Here is a 21043-nt window from a genome sequence, read left to right as displayed (position 1 = left end):
AAAAAGGCGATTTTTTGGTGTGAAACGGTATCCTTTGTCGAAATAAAAATCTGGATTTTGAAAAAAATAAATAAAGAAACAGAAAACTACTTTAGCGGTATATAGTAGATTAAATGACAGTAACAGAAACTACGGCACCAAAAGTTATAAAAACGGACATTTTCTTTTAGGGGAGAATTAATAACACAAAACAAAACCGATTCGAATAAAGATAACAAAAAACACAAAAAAAAAAAAAAAATATTTAACAAATCACATTTAAGATTGAGGAAAGACTCAAGTACTCAACACACAAAACACAAGAGAGAAAAGTTTTAGAAGGATGATGAAGGATTATTATTCCATGAATTTAGGTACTCAGAAGTTTCTAAAATGTAATTTGACTTTAATTATCAAATATTGAACAAAACATTGATTGAAACTAATTTAGAAGTTTAAAGATAATCATCAGTGAAATTGGAGAGTGATGAAGGATTATTATTCCATGAATTTAGGTACTCAGAAGTTTCTAAAATGTAATTTGACTTTAATTATCAAATATTGAACAAAACACTGATTGAAACTAATTTAGAAGTTTAAAGATAATCATCAGTGAAATTGAAGATATAAAAGAACTCTTGAAAAATCTGGAGGAGGAATTGCAAAAAATAAAAGTGCAAGAAGTTGCAACTCATATAGGACTATGTCCTTAAAGTTTCAAAATTCAAATGGGTACTTTCAATAATCTCATATTGAATTTATTTTAGAAAGTTCTGAGAAAAATATCAAAAATATATAATTTCTATCATTTTAATTTCAAGGGAGGAAAAAGTCAATCAGAATGGAATTATGTTACCTTACTTTGTAAATGTGATTGTGACATTACCTACAACTTTAAAACAATATCTCATCTATTCTTTAAGTAAATGCGTTTTGTTATTTTGATCTCTTATCAGCAATAAATTCTGCATAACTTTACTGTTAATATTTTTGTTTAGATTCAATAGCAATATTTTATTTTGCTCAATACTGTTTTCTTTTTCCTTATTAATTTTCTTGATTTTTTCGTACTTGCTTTTGTCGAATTTTATTCTTTTTCTTTTCCGTATTATTGGTTTTACTTCGTTACTTGTGGATGCTATCAACGCTTCCAATGTTGGATATTTAGATTTCAAACTTGTAGGTTTCTTCTCATTTGTCTTACAGTTTTGGTTCTTATCGTCTACAATCACTGTCTCGTTTTTACCAGTCTTACTATTCACTTCATCGATATCTTCATTTGAACTCTGCTTGGTGTTACCAGACTCCTCTTGTTTCGTCTCGCAAGGGATAGATTCGATCTCTTTTGTCTGAATACTTTCTGATTTGTTGTCATCATTTGAAATATATTTGAGTTTCTTGATCTTTTGGTTGTTGATTGTTTCTTCCTCGATATAACAACTTTTGTAGGTTATCAAATCATGGTCATTGCCAGAATTTTCTCCTGAATCTTCACAATTGATTTTCACTTCGCTTTCGATTTTCAAATGTAAATGTTGGTCGACCAAACTCACGGAAATTCTTTGTTTGATACTTTGCTTGGTTTTCTTGACATTGCTCAGTAAACATCTTTTCATTCGTTTTCTTTGCTTCTTTACTCTAATCCTTTCTGATCTTCTTAACGTAGGATCATTTTCATTCTCTTCAATTTTCTCATGATGATGATGATAGTGATGGTGGTGATGATTGTGATGTCGAATCTTTTCCTCCCGTAATTTAGTTTTGAGTTTTGTCTGTTTTACAGTTGGTTTGATAACGCTTTTTGTATCAACTGTATTGATTTTCTGAACTTTCACTTTCCTGTTGATGCAGTCGGCGTTCTCGGTTCGCAAAGTCAATATTTTAAACTCCTGATCAAACCTGAAATTTTCAGCTTTCTTTATTAAATTTGAGAGTTCCTTACAATTTGTTTGGCCTGATTTCTATTCTTTCAGCAACTGTAATCAACATAATATGGAAAAAGACTGGTTATATTTCAAACAATGTGAAAAAAGCTTAGCATATTTCAATCTTCATCAACACAAAATGTACCTGCCAAAAGGTGTTGAAATGTATCTACATCTTTAAAATCAAAATCCTTTACAAGATTATTATTCAAGGAACAAAGTTCCTCGTCTATCCCCAAAAACTTTTACAAGATTTGATTTTCTTTTTCGTGATAATATCAAATAAAGGTACCAGTAACTTGTGTCTATTCACATTTGTGACATTGCCGAAATGATATGTTTCTGTTGAACCAAAAATTTGAGCAAAATGAAATCCCCTCACTTGAATACCCAGATTAGAGCTAACTGCAACACACTGGCGCAATATTTGACTTTGAGAGTGGTTTTTCCGGACAAAGAAACTAAGTAAAAGCTAACTGGCAATTGGGAGACAAACATCGATCAATGGCCAATGAAATTGAAGTTTTAGAATGAAGGTTTCGAATAAGGACTGTTAGGACCAGCTACGGCTCTACAATAGGTTCATGTTTGTAACCTCTGACCTTTTTATGGCTATTCGGCGCGGCAACTTGGTCTCTTGAATTTTTAGAACAGAAAATATCCTCCCTACGCCAGCGAGGACTCACGATCAGCTATCAGGTAGACCTGACAGGTGGACCTTTTCAGCCGTATCTGTCAGGTCTACCTGATAGTGTGTGTGCTCATCAGGTATCCGATAGACTTGACAGGCGGACGTGATCAGCCGTACCTTTTAGGTCTGCCTGAGTGGCTGGCCTTATGCTGTCAGAATGAGACTAAAAAGTCCTTTTACTTCCGCGGTCTAAACAAAGGCCTTACTTTCTAACGACTTCCGCGGTCTAAACTGACCTGAGTCTAAAAAACAAAATGCCTTACTTTCTTATGAATACACTTACATCTTGGACCACAACCCCATGAACCTCCTGGTAGTGAGTGATGATGCTTTGTTGGTGCTTGTAAGTTTTGTTGCACAGGTTACAGGATAAAATTCCATACCTCGGCTGGGATTGAACCCACGCCCTCCTGTTTACCAGTCGAGCGCCTTGACCACTACACCACCGAGGCAAATTTTTAATGTCGATTGATCAAGAAAATATTTATTGGGGAAGTATTTTTTAGTAATAAATTGCCAGCAACAAATGCAACAATAGCTCGTTGAATACAACAGTTCCCAATCCCAATGGGTCACTGAAGTTAAGCAACGGTGAGTGCGGTTAGCCATTGCGTGCTGCTGATATTTCTCGACCCAATCAGGTCCTCACTCAATCAGGCTGGGTGAGGTAAAAACCCACGAATTGAGAGTAAAACACTTCCAAATTATCTTTCAACTTCCTCTTTTACCGTCAATTATTCTAGTTTTCTTACTACAGACAAGCTTATGAAATACAATTAAGGGCGAAGATTAAGATATAAAATTAGGATTATTTCAAAATTCAGTCACGAAAAACCAACTAAACACAAGAAATTTAGAAATAAAGTAAAATTTGTGTTTTTAACTATTCACATTTTTTCCCTTTGCTAGGCGATAGATATCACAAAAGTGAAATGATTGTACGCTGCTTTCTAATTTTTACATAGATAACTAATGCCAGGGCCATACTTTGAGATACTATAAGAGAAATTAAACAGTTTGTTAATATTACGAGAGATTAAAGGCTCAAGAACGGATAAACTAAACAAAAATATGGAGATAAAAACAAATAATAATAATAAACATAATAAGTAATAATGAAAAAAAAAAATCACAAAGTATTGCCCGAATGATAAACTTACTAAAAACAGACCTTCTCCTCACCAGACAAATATCTATTAATACCTTCACTGGGATTAAATCCGCACTCTATCGCTTACCACCAGGCAATCGTCTTGACCATTAGGTCGCCAAATTAGTATCGCATCTGGTGGGAAAAGGTCTCAACTAACTCGCTATTACTGTTAACCAAACATTCCCAAATTCCATGAAATCAGCTGACTTTGTAGACGGGTCCCACCGCAAAACGTGTCCAAAATAGCCGCAATATTGAATGGTTTTAATCAATACGTTCCATTACGGGGAAAAATACAAAAACTAATGTAATATTGACAATGAAAGGTTTGTTGTAGAATTAGATAACGACACTGAAAATTTTGTAAAATTAAATAAAAGAAAATAAATTAGGTACTTTTGGTACAAAACAACTAGCTAAGACTCAGATACGGACAAAACAATCAAAACAACGGCACAAACGTCAACACAGAAACAAAAATACAAAACAAAGTCAACAAGAGATTCAACAAAATTGTAGAAACTTGATAAATAAAGCGAAAACAAATGTTACTAGTACTTTTGGTACAAAACAACTAGCTAAGACTCAGATACGGACAAAACAATCAAAACAACGGCACAAACGTCAACACAGAAACAAAAAATACAAAACAAAGTCAACAAGAGATTCAACAAAATTGTAGAAACTAGATAAATAAAGCGAAAACAAATGTTACTGTAATACTGAAAGTAAGGGAAAAGTTATTAGGTATAAATAAGTATGTACCAAAGGTTTAGCTTTTAAATAAATACTCATCCGGACTCTTAATAGCAGATTTCAAACATATGAAAGAAAAGATAGGAATGTTAAGAAAAATAAAATAAAGACTTAAGTGTAACGGTATCAACTCTTGGAATAACCGAGTTCAACTTCTGAAAGTTGAGTGATACCTATTTAAAGAAATCTTATTCAAATTTCATGATAAACCATATTCAAAACCATTTGTAGCAAGATTTACTCTTCTATTTTTTCATAGTTCGAAGGAAAATAATCATGATAGAAGAAATCTAAATGAAGTGCGGATTATAAAGGATATACCAAAGTGTGGTCGAGAGAAAATAGTACATGGAAAACGTAAAACTAAGAGACTATTTACAAAAAAGGAATCTACATTTAAAACTCAAGAGAATCATGGAACAACGGACAAGGAGGTATGAAGACTATTTATAATTAGACGTAACGCCATTCTTACGTATGAAAATTCCTATTCCGACGAATCATAATAGAGAAATTGAGTGACATTAAAAGAAATAACAACATTGACTTAAAAAAGTACTTCTTATAAAATAACAAGTCATATTTATACGTATAAAAAGAATAATAAGAAAAAATGAATGAACTAAAATGATAATAAAAGATAGTCAAAATATTTATAAAACGTTTTTTTTTATCATGTTTAGTAAGACACCACATTTTTAGTCACTTTAAGATTCGATTAATAAAAATTACAAAAAATAGGGGGAAAATAAACTAGCTAAATGAGAACAACATGTATTAGGTAACAAAACTAACAAAGTCAAAGAGGAATTGGAAAAATCCCTCAGAGGGAATTTAGCTAAAAGGAGAGGAAGGTAATCAGGTAGGTAGGTATTTGATAATTTTCATATAAATAAGAAAAAAGAGACAATAGGGATTTTTTTGCAAATGTACACTCAAATTCACTTCATACTTTGGTTTTACTAGACTCCTTTGAAGTAAGGAGAAGTCACAACATTTCTGAAATTAGTAGCAATCCAAAAATTGTAAATCACTTTCTGAAACGAATTTTTATTCCCTATTATCTTGGTAAGGTAACTATAAAAATTAAAATTGAGGTAATTGGAGAATTTAAAAACAACAACAAAAGAAACAGGTGGTACCTGTAGAGTGTCAGTAATCAGTGATAGATCGGAATTACCTTCGAAAGAAACAGCTTTTAGTATTGTTAATTCTCATTAAATCATGGATTGTTATCTTCAAACCAAAATGTGTTTATAATGATATTGAATTTTATATCTTTTCTGCTGATATCTTAATATACATAATATCAAGTTCACTAAAGTCAAATATGCCCTCCGAATCCATCGTAAAAGCTAAACTTTTTAAGACCCATAAACATTTCAACAGATTTCTGACACTTATTAAGGTACGGTCAATTTAACATAAACTACCAACTAAAATTAGAGGGTAAGGAATTCAAAAAAGTATCTATTCTTTCAGCAACTGTAATCAACATAATATGGAAAAAGACTGGTTATATTTCAAACAATGTGAAAAAAGCTTAGCATATTTCAAGCTTCGTCAACACAATGTAATTAGGTGTTGAAAAAAGTATCTATACCTATCGTGTTAAAATCTAAATCCTTGAAAAGATTTTATTGTCAATGTCCCTCGTCTATCCCCAAAAACTTCTACAAGATTTGATTTTCTTTTTCGTGATAATATCAAATAAAGGTACCAGTAACATGTGTCTATTCACATTTGTGACATTGACGAAATGATATGTTTCTGTTGAACCAAAAATTTGAGCAAAATGAAATCCCCTCACTTGAATACCCAAATTAGAGCTAACTGCACCACACTGGGGCAATATTTGACTTTGAGAGTGGTTTTTCCGGACATGGAAAGTAATTAAGTAAGGTGATGGTGGTGATGATTGTGATGTCGAATCTTTTCCTCCCGTAATTTAGTTTTGAGTTTTGTCTGTTTTACAGTTGGTTTGATAACGTTTTTTGTATCAACTGTATTGATTTTCTGAAATTTCACTTTCCTGTTGATGCAGTCGGCGTTCTCGGTTCGCAAAGTCAATATTTTAAACTCCTGATCAAACCTGAAATTTTCAGCTTTGTTTATTAAATTTGAGAGTTCCTTACAATTTGTTTGGCCTGATAGACTGGTCACATTTTGGTGATTCTTGACGTCAGGGAAATCAACAACTTTGCTTTTTTGTTGAGATGAAAATATTTCTGATTTAGGGTCATGTGGAATAAGTCCATGAAACGAATAGGAGGTTTTCTTTTGACTGAACATAGATTTTAAGTTCTCTTCCGCTTGTGCATCATTCTTTGAGAGTTGGTTGTAGATTTCACCGTTTTGAACACTGGCGTTTTCATTCTTAGTGTTTTCTTGCAGAAGCGCGGAACTTGTCTCTTGATGTTCCAAGTTGTGATTATATTCTTGCACACTTGGTCTGATTTTGTTTCTGAGGAGTTGAGCGTTACGTATTTGTGCACGGATATTATTTTGTAAATTGATAAGCTTAGTTTTTGTATCTGGTGATAATTGTTTGTTACAACATTGGGTATCAGGACCTGGAAATTTGATAGGTTTTGTCAAAAGGAGCAAGAAATGGGGTGAATTGATGAAATTGCGTTGGTTCTTATCGAACTGCATTGAATTTAGTAAATGAGTTTTTGTCAATATCTTCACAGATTTTTTTATATTGTTTTCGTCATTTTCATATTCCACACCATTTATCCTTTTATTACTGCTTTTGATACAAACAGGTATTCTTGAAACATCACTGTTTACATTTGGGGTTGAAATACATTCTTGGTTTAGCTTTCCTCTTGTTGTTGGGAGTGGAATTGGGTCTCTAATATTATCATTTGTATTTTTGGTAACCCAAAAGTTTCCACTATCGATCACCTCTTCATATTGGTTTAGAGTGGGTTTTAATTGACTTTTGGTGTTGCTAATACTTATGATACTTTCCTTTATAATTTTTTGAACATTTTCATTTACCTCTGTTCGTACATCATAGTTACTCCTAGCAATATGGCCATTAGGAATGATATTTTCCTCCCTTTCAATATTTCTAAATTGTTGGGTGGCCTGATAGACTGGTCACATTTTGGTGATTCTTGACGTCAGGGAAATCAACAACTTTGCTTTTTTGTTGAGATGAAAATATTTCTGATTTAGGGTCATGTGGAATAAGTCCATGAAACGAATAGGAGGTTTTCTTTTGACTGAACATAGATTTTAAGTTCTCTTCCGCTTGTGCATCATTCTTTGAGAGTTGGTTGTAGATTTCACCGTTTTGAACACTGGCGTCCATGAAACGAATAGGAGGTTTTCTTTTGACTGAACATAGATTTTAAGTTCTCTTCCGCTTGTGCATCATTCTTTGATAGTTGGTTGCAGATTTCACCGTTTTGAACACTGGCATTTTCATTCTTAGTGTTTTCTTGCAGAAGCGCGGAACTTGTCTCTTGATGTTCCAAGTTGTGATTATATTCTTGCACACTTGGTCTGATTTTGTTTCTGAGGAGTTGAGCGTTACGTATTTGTGCACGGATATTATTTTGTAAATTGATAAGCTTAGTTTTTGTATCTGGTGATAATTGTTTGTTACAACATTGGGTATCAGGACCTGGAAATTTGATAGGTTTTGTCAAAAGGAGCAAGAAATGGGGTGAATTGATGAAATTGCGTTGGTTCTTATCGAACTGCATTGAATTTAGTAAATGAGTTTTTGTCAATATCTTCACAGATTTTTTTATATTGTTTTCGTCATTTTCATATTCCACACCATTTATCCTTTTATTACTGCTTTTGATACAAACAGGTATTCTTGAAACATCACTGTTTACATTTGGGGTTGAAATACATTCTTGGTTTAGCTTTCCTCTTGTTGTTGGGAGTGGAATTGGGTCTCTAATATTATCATTTGTATTTTTGGTAACCCAAAAGTTTCCACTATCGATCACCTCTTCATATTGGTTTAGAGTGGGTTTTAATTGACTTTTGGTGTTGCTAATACTTATGATACTTTCCTTTATAATTTTTTGAACATTTTCATTTACCTCTGTTCGTACATCATAGTTACTCCTAGCAATACCGCCATTAGGAATGATATTATCCTCCCTTTCATTATTTCTAAATTGTTGGCACTCACTTTTACTGCTTTCATCACTTACGTCTTTGATTACTTGCTTTACAATAGACGTGCATGGAACATTATATCGGTTATTGGATAACATGTGTTCTAAAATGCTTGGTTCTTCTGTATATCTTTCAAATTCATCTATCTGTTCAGTTATATTTATTCCCATTATCGACTGTTCATTATCTTCACATACAATCTTATCTTCCTGTTTTGGCAATGCTTGCTCATTGTAGTTTTGATATTTATGAAACATTTCTATACATTTATTGATTGCAGTTTTTATATTTTCTTTCATGCTCACATTATTATCCACCCATTGTAGTTTTGATATTTATGAAACATTTCTATACATTTATTGATTGCAGTTTTTATATTTTCTTTCATGCTCACATTATTATCCACGGTATTTGCAAGTTGACAGTGAATTTTCTTGACATTTTTTGATTTCAATGTATCAAAAGAAGGCAGTGGTATTGTTAGAGTAGAATCTTGACCTGTAGATTTATAATTGGCACACGAGTCACTTTGGCTATCATCTTCACTATGGACACTCAATTCTGACGAGGATTCTTCATTGATAAAACTTTCATCTTGTTTGTCTAAAACTAGATGTGAATCTCTATCACCATGCGGAATTGCTTTTTTGTTCAGTTTCCTATTTGTTTCATTCTGATTGTCTAATTGATTCTCAGTGCCCACGTTCAATGCTTGATTGTCAAATACTTTGTTTTGACATTTTTTGATTTGAATGTATCAAAAGAAGGCAGTGGTATTGTTAGAGTAGAATCTTGACCTGTAGATTTATAATTGGCACACGAATCACTTTGGCTATCATTTTCACTATGGACACTCAATTCTGACGAGGATTCTTCATTAGCAAAACTTTCATCTTGTTTGTCTAAAACTAGATGTGGATCTCTATCATCATGCGGAATTGCTTTTTTGTTCAGTTTCCTATTTGTTTCATTCTGATTGTCTAATTGATTCTCAGTGCCCACGTTCAATGCTTGATTGTCAAATACTTTGAGAAAATGAAACATTAGAAAAACTTGAAATATTCAAATCTTCGGAATCTCCTCAATAAGGATAACGTAGTGGTAACGATTTGTATTTTTATCAATAAATATCTATTAATATCTCCGGAATCTAATATCTGCATAAATAGTTGAAGAGTTCTAAATCTTCTAGTTTCTATTATTTAAGAATTTAAGTGATAGCATTTTCAAAGAAAAAGAAATGATTAATCTAGTTCTCAATAAGGAGTGAAGTACTTTTTAGTTGATATCAACTTACTTTTTCATCTTCCTGGAGACTTTTCTTCATAATTTCCTCCGACAGTTGAAGATGTTCAGCATAGATGTCATTGCTTGCAGTCCGAGTATTCTGATTGAATCCGTTATTGCTCCATCCACTATTAGTAGATTCCCAGCAAACCTCATCACCTCCAAACATGTTCCTGAAGCTTTGGTCTGGAGCATCGTCCAAATGGTCCATTCCATTTTCTGAGAAACTTACAGGATTTTTTTCCAAAGTCGAATTTGATACGTTCAAATACACACTTGAATGTTCCATGGAAGGTAGATGTGATTGCGAAGTCCCTTGAGAGTTTCCCTGTCGCGTATAATATCTCTAGTAGCGCGGTCAAACTTTCTTGACTTGGCGGGGCGGAGCGCTACCGCGCTCCTTAATATCTTGACATTTTTAACTGTACTACGGAATGTATCTGTTATCTGTTCCCTTGCTTCGTCTAAACAGAAAATGTCAATTATTTTTTATGAAACACGTACCTATAGACAATTGAAACAACAATACGTGAGTGTTCACTTACTATTTCTCTTACCATTTGAGTTGCTCATTAGAAAATTTGGAGTTTACTCCTTGAAAAGCATTTTGTAATCTATTAGAATCTTTGTTTAGGATTGGAAGATTGGGATTAGGTTGATTTGGAGACATTACAGATTCATTACCATAATAAGAATCGTCGATGGCGATGACAGGTACTTCAAATTTGTTGTGGAAGTTGTCTACAAAGCTGGGGAGGGTGTCTGCAAAGTCAGAAAAAAATAAACTTGAGAATTTATTTTTAGGCCCAGTTTGGCCATCGAGGACCCCATTATCTCTGATGTTTACAATTTAGTGAACTTACTTGGAAGTGTTCACCAGCCTAGTTAGCTAGGTTAGTAGCGCATCTGCCTTGTAAGCGCTAAGCCGCGGGTTCGATTCCCGCCCGGGGCGGGTTTTATCCTGATGGGATAATGTTCGTTCTCGGAACGGATGGCTTTCTTCTACCCTATCTTCCTTCTTTCTTCGTTTTCGGGACGATAAGATCTTAGCAATTACAGTCCCCTCTGTCAAACCTATTGAAAAAAAGGAAGTGTGATAAGAAAATAATTGACAACTTGACAAGGGGTTTATTATAAAACAATGTACATAATTATGTACTTACTGTTGGGATTTAGGTAGTCCATTTTAGTTTCTCATTCCTCGTGAAACTGTTCGCTCGTTCGTACATTTAGACCTGACAACTGTTGAAACAAACAAACAAAATCAAAATGATTACAGTCCCCTCTGTCAAACCTATTGAAAAAAAGGAAGTGTGATAAGAAAATAATTGACAACTTGACAAGGGGTTTATTATAAAACTTACTGTTGGGATTTAGGTAGTCCATTTTAGTTTCTCATTCCTCGTGAAACTGTTCGCTCGTTCGTACATTTAGACCTGACAACTGTTAAAACAAACAAACAAACAAACAAAATCAAAATTAGTTGAGTTGCTGAAAAAATTACGGTTCATGAAAATGGACCAGAAACGAATAACATTAAAAGATTTGACCCAAATAAAATTACTAACAAAAATGTTACCTAAATGTAAAGATCTAACACTAAAAAATCAATCAATAAACAAAGTCACAAATAGAATCATGTGAAAATTTAGAGAGCTGACAGAACTGATATAAAGAAAACTTGAGAGAAAATCCATCTACTGCTATGGATTTTAAAAAATGTTACCTAAATGTAAAGATCTAACACTAAAAAATCAATCAATAAACAAAGTCACAAATAGAATCATGTGAAAATTTAGAGAGTTGATAGAACTGATATAAAGAAAACTTGAGAGAAAATCCATCCACTGCTATGGATTTTATGCTTCTCAGAAAAATATGGATTAAATGAGGATTAAGCTATTTTATCTCAAAGGCTGCTATCTCCCTACTATTTCCATTACATTAGACACTAAAAACAACAAGAAACTAAAAGAATATGACCGTATAAGAACTAATTTGGAAGAACACACAAAAAATGCTGCTAAAAACTACAAAAAAAAAAAAGACTGAACAATTTCAAACAAAGTTCAAAATTTGGGAATTTTTTCTCCTTAAGGGGGGGGGACAAAAAACGAGAAAAAATTCAATTCTCTCCTCTGACGTCAAGATACCCCATTTCTTCCATCTTTCTCCCCATTTTCCTCCCCTTATCCCCATTTTCCTCTTAGGGTGCACCCCTAAATCATCTCTCACTAGGGCAGACATATTGTTCCCTTTCTCTCTCTCTCTCTCTCTCTTCAACAGTCTCTTGTTGCTCCTCTTTTTTTCAGACAGCTGATCTTTGTGTTTTCAGGAGGGACGAAAAACTGTGTCACTAATATGGAAAACACACAAATAGCGAAACAAAAAGAAGCGATAAAACCGTATAAACACGAAAGTTGGTAAACAAACGGAGAACAATACGGATAATGGCGAAAAATTGGTAGAAAAAATTTTGCTTTTGGGGAAAAAAATTTGAAAGATGTTTTAAAGAGCTGGTTTTCAGTGAAGAGCTGGTTTTGAGTGTTGAAAAACACATGATTGCAGTTTTAGTTTATTTTTTTTTATTTTTATTTTTTTTTTTTTTAAACAAGATACTTCGTTTTATTCATATAACATACAACATATCAGAAAACAAGCAACAAACAAAAGATAGGTACCTAATTGAAATAAATATTTTGCCAAAATACAATACTGCTGCCGCCCATCAACTGTGTCTTGTTTATGCATTCGTAGTTATAAAAAAAACCCAATGTGCCTAGGCATGTGAGATAAGTAGGCAGATACCTACCTACCTAGATACTCGTAATTTATTACCTCACAGTCAACTGTAAGAACACTCAATATTCGATGACTTCGCATTTAGTTTGTCTGTTTTGAAGTATCCCAGCTTCCCAGCTATCTAATAATAACGTAATAACCTTAACACCTAATGATACCTTATTGACAACAGCTTTAACGCAGTACCTACATAGTACATAGGTATGCAGTAATAGTATTCACTAGTAATTACTTATTATTGGATAATGCGATATGATAGGCAATAACAAAAACAATAGCGGTGCAGTTTTCAGAATTTCCAAGGGAATGAATGTGCATGATTGTGTAAAATTGCAAATCGATATATTCAATTCATTGTATTGCCTAAGACATAAGAACTTCAAAGATACCTTTAAGAATAAAAACTATAGTTCTTAGTAAGAACTTCAGAGATCATGATGTACCTATGCACTTTTCTTTACATCACTTAAGTACCAAAGATGATCGTGATTTTCAATACGAGAAAGATATTATCGGCTTAAGTGGCCGAGTGATAACGTCTTTGCTTCTTGTGAAGGTCAGGGGTTCGAAAATGAAAAGTTGGAAAACACTTCGTTCCTTCATCAAAATTTGAGCTTTACTAAATAATTGAACACAAACTTGATTCTGAAACAATCTGCGACGCGGTGTATTTAAGGCGCCAGCCTAAAATGGGACTAAGAGCTTCTGAGAAGAATCCTTTTGGGTTATTATGGGATACTGAGGTAAAAATTTTAACAAGTTAAGACTCAGCCCAAATAGGAACCGAGGCCTTCTAAGAAGAAGAGAGGAAAGGAATTTGCGATATAGGGATTGGGGATACAGGATACGGAAGTTAAAATTCTCCTACATACCAAGCACTAATGATAAGGTCCAAGGTAATCAACGAAGTCTAACCCAACAAAAGAGGACATAGATATTAAGGAGCGCCTCAAAAGTCTAAACTCTAAACCAACAAAGGAAGGCCAATAAAGGAGCGTCTAAGCGCCACAAAACGATGATAAACACAACAACAAAAACAACAACACCAACAACAGAAAATACAATGTTGAAAGGAATCCCATTTGTTCACCGACTCTACAATCCTTGGAACTCTAAACCTACAGACAGGAAGAAAAACAAAAGATGAAGGTGCTTCTGCTAACCACTAACGACCCAAAAGATACCTTCACAACAAAATGTTAGACAGGATACCCGAAAATACCTTTGTGGCAAATGCGTAGACGAATAATAAACACATTTACATGTTTACAACTCGTTTGTCTCGTTAAGAAAATATTTTGGTGAGGACCCTTAGGCCAGCCACTCACTATCAGGTAGACCTGATCAGATGTACCTGTCAGGTCTACTTGATACTGAGTGGTAGTCGAAAGCAACGGGACAGGTACATACCGAAGTCCGTTCATACTAACCCACCCCAAGTCCGTTGTTGGGTCTGGGTTCTAGGAATCGTTAGCTCCTCAGTTTATAGCATTCATTCAGCATTTAGATTGTAATTTGACTAGGATCATCTAAAGGCCCGTTCCCACTTGTCGTTCGTAGACAAATCATATAGTGTGTAGTGGGAACACCCTCATTTAAATTACATTGCCTAAAGAACATTAGGAGAAAAATCGGATGAAACTCACAAGTGGGAACGGGCCTTAACAATGTTCCTTCTTCAACAAAATCTCCTGGCGGATTTGAACTCAACACAGCTGACTGCCCCAAAGTCCGTCAATGCTCACTCACCTTCACCAGAATCATTGAGGGCAACCGTATCCGCGGACCAATTGGCATCCTGCGCCGTTGACGTATCGTTCTCCATGCTCGGCGTTGCTTAACCGAGGTGACCTGATAGAGTGGTTAGGTCAATCGGAAGTCCCTTTCTGTGTCAGGCCATGATGTGAGGGGTCCCGGGAACTAGGAGAGATAAGGTCGGCTGCCTGAAATCAGAAAACAAATGGGGTGCGTGAGTAAAACTCTCTAAGATGATTGCCCGTCCTCATCCTGATAATAAAGGTACAAGTCAAGGGATTTAGCTTCAAATTTGGGAATACGTTGTACATAAAAGTCCTACTGGGGCAACTGGGACATCCTGGAGGAAAGCCGCCCAACACTTACCCTTGTTCGGTCTTATGGCCACATAGGAGGCGTCAGTTACGACCCCCGGATTGGCCTGAAGCTCCTTGACATGTTCCTCATAAGTGCTAGCTACGGAGGTGACAAACCCGACGTTCTTCGGGACCTTGTCCTCGACAGGGGTTTGTCGAATGAGGTGTCTGGCATCGATGATCAATTTGTTCTTGTCCGTGGAATATTTGACTTTGTCCACCTGACAAGGTACACCTGATCAGATCCGCCTGTCAGGTCTACCTGATGTGTGTGCTCATCAGGTACTTCTATGCTTTGCTTGACTACACTGAACGGTCGGAAGAAGGTGCTGACTAAAGCTCTTATAAAGAAGAACACAAATAGCTTTTACTCTTCACAGTTGTAAAAGCTATTTGTGTTCTTCTTTTCAAGATGAATCTTCACAAAGTCACGTCAGAATCTATCAATATATAAAACTCTTATCTTTTAAGGTGTGTCCACACATAGTCGACCAGCCGTCGATCGACGAGGAAAATATATATTATCGAGGCAATGTGGACGTGTCAGTCGACATCGATCAATGGCCGGTCGACTATGTGTGGACACACCTTGTGGTTTCATTGGAGAGGATTTCTAGTCTACGAGTACGAATTCATTTGACATCACGCCCGATTACAACATCGATAGATCTTTTCCATACCAAGGAACTGCGGCCTAATCAATAGATAAACAAATCTAGTTAACTGGAACCTACCCTATTAGAAAACAAATCACTACCAAGTTCCTGGTTATATCAAAAACCTTTCTAAAAACTGGCGGCAGTTTTGATAGTTGGCGCATACAACCGTACAAAGATGCAGATACCAGGTTTAAGTTTCAAGTGGTACCTGGCTATCTCCACAAGTGGTACTTGGTCCACAAGTAGTAATTGATACGTAAGTAGTATTTGGTCCACAAGTAGTACCTACTTGGTCCATAAATAATACTTGGTCAATAAGGAGTACCAAGGAACTGCGGCCTAATCAATAGATAAACAAATCTAGTTAACTGGAACCTACCCTATTAGAAAACAAATCACTACCAAGTTCCTAGTTATATCAAAAACCTTTCTAAAAACCGGCGGCAGTTTTGATAAGTTGGCGCATACAACCGTACAAAGATGCAGATACCAGGTTCAAGTTTCAAGTGGTACCTGGCTATTTTCACAAGTGGTACTTAGTCCACAAGTAGTACTTACTTTTACTTGGTCCATAAATAATACTTGATCAATAAGGAGTATCTGGTCCATAAAATCTCAATTCTACCCACTTGTCAATTTCAAAGGACGTGCGGAAATACGGAAATACAACCGGTTTGTTGAGCATAATATGTTGTTGATTGTATAGATTATACTGATTTACTATGCCTACTGGATCTTGGATCGATTGAACTAACAATAAAACCAACAATTAAATTGGTAATGCTCTTAAATGAAACCAACAATTAACTTGGTAACGCTTTTAAATGAAACCAACTTACTATTTGGAGAAGGAAAACGTCTCCCCTTTGTGTCAATTTACTTTTGTGGGTGAGAGACTCTTTTTAAGATTTTACTTTCAAAGAAGTATTTGGTGAAGGAAAACATTATTCCGGATTACCCACATTCAATGGTAAAAGAGGAATTTTAACCTTTACCATCGTATGTATGAAATCTAAAGATAAACTTAAGTTTAACTTAAGACGAACAATGTTGCCAATTTCATGTCATTTCTTGAGATAACTGGCTAGATTTCATGAAATTTGGCAAGATTTTCATTTCAAGTTAAACTTAAGTTTATCTTTAGATTTCATACATACGACGGTCAATCTGTATGCAAAATTCGACATACTGTCTCCAGCATTTCCTGGGCTATAGCACGAATTTCTTGATAAAAGCACCTGTTGACTCATCCAGAGTCCTTGTCCAATAAATACACACCTTGTTTTTAACATATTTCCATAAAAAAAAGTCGCACGAGCTAAGATCGGGTGAGGAGGGAGGAAAATGAAAATGGGTGCGAAACTTCATCTGAGCATTAGTCACAAATTCACCACTTTTAAGAAATGCCTCCACAGCGAAAGCTCGATGTTGCGGGGTCCACGACTACATTGTAACAAAACCTTATTTAGTTCTGAACTTAGTGATAGGTATTAATTTCAACAAGCTACGACAAGTTCTAACAACTTGTCAGGTAACTCTGGACCACCCTGTATAAACGCCGCATTAAGCTTTTTTTTCTTTTTTCATTAAGCTTTCCCTGTGTTACAATATTCTGTAGAACATTCTTTCCTTTATTAGAAACCGTTAGGAGGGAACTTCAGGTTTCTGGTTATCATGTGATCCAAACCAGTTTCTAGTAAGATGGACTTAAGGTGAATAGTTCTGAGGAGAGGGCAAGTCAGATTGGCTGCACCATCCAGACATCGGATATTATAATAAGGTGCAGTGGTGCACCTAACAGTGATGGAGGGAGTGAGGGGCCTCTGGGGGTCAAAGCGGTGCTACTCAACTTAGCCTATCTTAGGCCAGCCACTCACTCTCAGGTAGGTACATCTGATCAGGTCTACCTGATAGTGTGTGTGCTCATCAGGTGGGAGGTAACGAATTCACTCCCCTTGACCTTTTTCTACCCGAATTCACTCCGGCTTGTGGAAAGGTTCACAATGAGTTCGATCAAGTATCAGGTAGACCTGACAGACGGACCTTTTCAGCCGTACCTGTCAGGTCTACCTGATAGTGTGGCTGGTCTTACCCTTTATTAAAAACACTCCCCGACACTGGTTACTCAACGCAATACCTAATGGTATTACTCAATACAAAGCACAGGTATAATATTACCTCTTCTTAGTTGGTTTTTTATTTTAATCAATGACCATCTTGAATTCTTACCTCCACAAAAATTACTTTCCTTCTCGTTTGAAACAAAAATGGAGAAAAAAAAACTTGACTCTGTGAGGTTGTATCTTTGTACGAGTACTGTTAATGCTGAACCCAAGTTCCGATCATTCAAGTCCTACCAAATGGACTTGATTTTCGACCAAGTTGACTTCAGACACGAGTACTGTTAATGCTGAACCCAAGTTCCGATCATTCAAGTCCTACCAAATGGACTTGATTTTCGACCAAGTTGACTTCAGACCTGTATAAGCTTTTAATACGACTTTTAGTTGTCCCTAAAAGTTTCAACCAAGTTGACTTCAAATCTAGCGTATCATATCGTCGCTGTCAATACGAACTATCGTAAGTGAAAATTTTGAGATTTTGAGTTAAGATACGTGTAGGGGGTAGAAAAACGCGTTTTTTTATGTCACAAAGTATCGTAACTGAATTCAGCGTCCTTCACACAGTGTAAAAGATTTTGTTTTTGACGTAACTGAATTTTGAAGTCTTTGAGTAAGCACGAACTATTGTAAGTACCTATACACTTACGATAGTTCATGGTTTCCTATTTCGCCCCATATTGGATTAACATTCAGTACGAACTATCGTAAGTGCCACTTACGATAGTTCGTGGTTTCCTATTTTGCCCTATACTTATTGTTTTTGAACTTTAACCTTAGAGTACGAACTATCGTAAGTGTAGGTACATAGGTAGGTACTTACAATTTTATTATTTTTTGTTTTTGTGAATTTCACTAGTAAGTAAATAGGAACCTTATAAAGTACATAAAATCTCATTAATATTTGCAACCGCAAGAATTAATAATACTACATAAAACTGTAAAAGAAAAAATATCAAAAATTTTCAAAGATCACCAAAATCTTTATTTGGCTCTCCTGAAAAATAGAGATTTTGCACTTACGATAGTTCGTATTGACAGCGACGATATGTATTATCTATAATGTATTTCTTTTTACTCTGGTAATGCCCCCACTGGTCGCTACTCGATTGAACTGTTGTACTTAACGTACTAAGACAGCTCGTTTACCACTAGTTGAAGAGGTAACTACTAAACATCCAGTCACGGAGTTAATCATTTGCTTGATACAAATTTCTTGACCCCGCCGGGAATCGAACCCGGGTCTCCCGCGTGCAAGGTGAATGCAGTGACCACTACGCCATGGGAGCTGACACTTATGTGGACATGATTCAGGTATAGCCCCATGGAGAGTGGCTAAACCCATATCCTATAACGTGATCTGAGTTTAACCATTTGTAGTGAAACTCTGAAGGTGAATTTCACCAATACTTTTTCAGTCCTTAGAACTCTTAGACGGCTTGTTAAGCTAACAGCCTGTTCAGTTCAATTTGATTCGTATAAGCTTAACAGGGCTGTTAGGCTAATGTTGGATTTCACCAATATCTATTCAGTCATTAGAACTCCTGTTAAGCTGCTAACAGCCAGTTAAGTTCCATTTAATTTGTATTGGCTTATCAGGGCTGTTAAGCTAACGGGCTGTTTGAGGCTGGAAAGAAGGTTGGTGAAATCCACCATAACAGTCTGTTAGGGACTAAAAAGAAGTTTTGTGAAATCCATCATGAGAACCTTTGAAAATCCTTTAAACAATTCATGTTAGCATCATGCCTCTCAGGTGAGTCACTACTCGGATCCTATATAGCGGATAAATCATCAGCAGACCCCGTACCTCCGTGAAGAGACCCCTTTGTTATCTCATGGGTTAACCCGGCTCAGACTTGCACGTATGTAGATTTGCATTTATGTTAGAGAAATGTGGGTTTCATAAGTCTTGTAGGAAAGGTCCTTGTCTCTGGGTGTCGCATGCAAGAAATGCACGACTGTAGTTATGTCCACAAGCTTTGTAGCAATATGGTTACAGTAAATACTTACATACCTTGGAGCTCAGTAATACTCAGTATCAAGCGTGCCGGGAGGCGCGCGAACGTCAAGAGTTCGAAGCGCCGCCCGGCCTATATTAACACGAAAGAGAATTTCATACAGTCTACGAATTGTATGTACACTAAAAATCGAGTACCTAACTGGGTTCCAATCGAGTAACTGGGTTCCGGAACAGCCGGAACTCTATGTCAGTATACTGGACACTTGAATATAGCATTCCAACACCCTAAATTTAGGGAAATAGAGCTCAGTAATACTCAGTATACAGTCTACGAATTGTATGTACACTAAAAATCGAGTACCTCACTGGGTTCCAATCGAGTAACTGGGTTCCGGAACAGCCGGAACTCTATATCAGTATATACTGGACACTTGAATCTAGCATTCCAACACCCTAAATTTGGGGAAATAACGCAATAATAGAGTTCTTACACCTCCTAAAACTTGTGGAGCTCCTACTTAAGACGTAAGCTTCAATCAGAGTATTTGTACAGGAGGAGGTCTTGTTCCACCACCCACCCTTTGGCAGCTGTACTATTATGTTGTGGTCTCAGCACTGAGGTTGATTCGTTGATTGCCATTTGGTTACAATACATAGTGCAGAGTGCAACATATCTCGTAAGAATGTGAGTACCTATAACTACTTATGAGTTGAGGTGTCAAGAGAGCTTTAACAGTCTAAAATCTTGATCTAGCGGACCATCTACAACCATTTTGTTACGATGTTTATTCTAATAATAGGTATATAATATTCGTAATATTGCTTCGAATAAACTTCCCCTTTTGACGGAGCGCAACAGACTGAAAATGGTCCGTCTAATGTGTAGTCCCGTCTAGTGCCCCTCACTTAAGTCTCATGTATGACTGACACAACACAGTCCGAGGCTACACCTTTTTAGCTTAGGCAGGCAAAGTGTTAATACTGATTGTACTGAGGTAGACCATTTTCACCCACCTTGGAGGTCTTTTCTGTTGTCATGTGGTCAACAAGAGAGAAAAAGGCAATTGAAAATGACACCTCTTATCTCTCACGCCAAATAGGTTGTCTTTGCCAAGAAAATCTCGGTTGTAAGAAACACTAAACTTATTTCGCTCTACATTTGACAGATGTTAAAGTAATAAATAAGTGCGACCTCCAAGTCCTCTAAAACCAGAACACTTCCCTCTGGACTGGATATGTTAGAAAGTCAGAGGTTTTCTTTTCGAAACTAATTTTAGTTCCGCTAAGGAGGATATGAATTTTCAACGTCAACACGTTAGCAGCCAAAGGTTCCCATCCCCATGTATGAAAACATCTCCCTTAAATGGGACTCTTTAATTCTTGGAATTTTTTCACCAAACAATTGCAAAATTTCGCTTAGAGGCCCTCTTTCAGATAACCGTTGAGAATAC

The 21043-nt window shown here is 35.8% G+C and overlaps 1 protein-coding gene across 1 annotated transcript; it reads right to left on the bottom strand.

The window, feature by feature from the left end:
* Window positions 1-890: 890 nt before the first annotated feature.
* On the bottom strand, window positions 891-7826 carry LOC113465901 (myotubularin-related protein DDB_G0290005-like). Its single transcript, XM_026820845.1, has 2 exons — window positions 7601-7826; window positions 891-1933 (listed from the first exon to the last, which is right to left on the bottom strand). Exons 1-2 carry the CDS (start codon window positions 7824-7826, stop codon window positions 891-893), a joined length of 1269 nt encoding a protein of 422 aa, XP_026676646.1.
* Window positions 7827-21043: the final 13217 nt, after the last annotated feature.

This window comes from Diaphorina citri, unplaced genomic scaffold (genome assembly GCF_000475195.1).
Source record: "Diaphorina citri unplaced genomic scaffold, Diaci psyllid genome assembly version 1.1 scaffold180, whole genome shotgun sequence".
NCBI lineage: Eukaryota > Metazoa > Arthropoda > Insecta > Hemiptera > Psyllidae > Diaphorina > Diaphorina citri.
This window is presented reverse-complemented; position numbering and strand designations above follow the sequence as displayed.

What these genes read in the sequence shown, in the direction of transcription:
- LOC113465901 (XM_026820845.1), bottom strand. Translation starts at nt 7,826, where the DNA reads ATGGACGCCAGTGTTCAAAACGGTGAAATCTACAACCAACTCTCAAAG. An exon ending in AAATGTGACCAGTCTATCAG is followed by an intron (nt 1,934 to 7,600) that starts GCCACCCAACAA and finishes AATAGAAATCAG; the next exon opens with GCCAAACAAATTGTAAGGAA.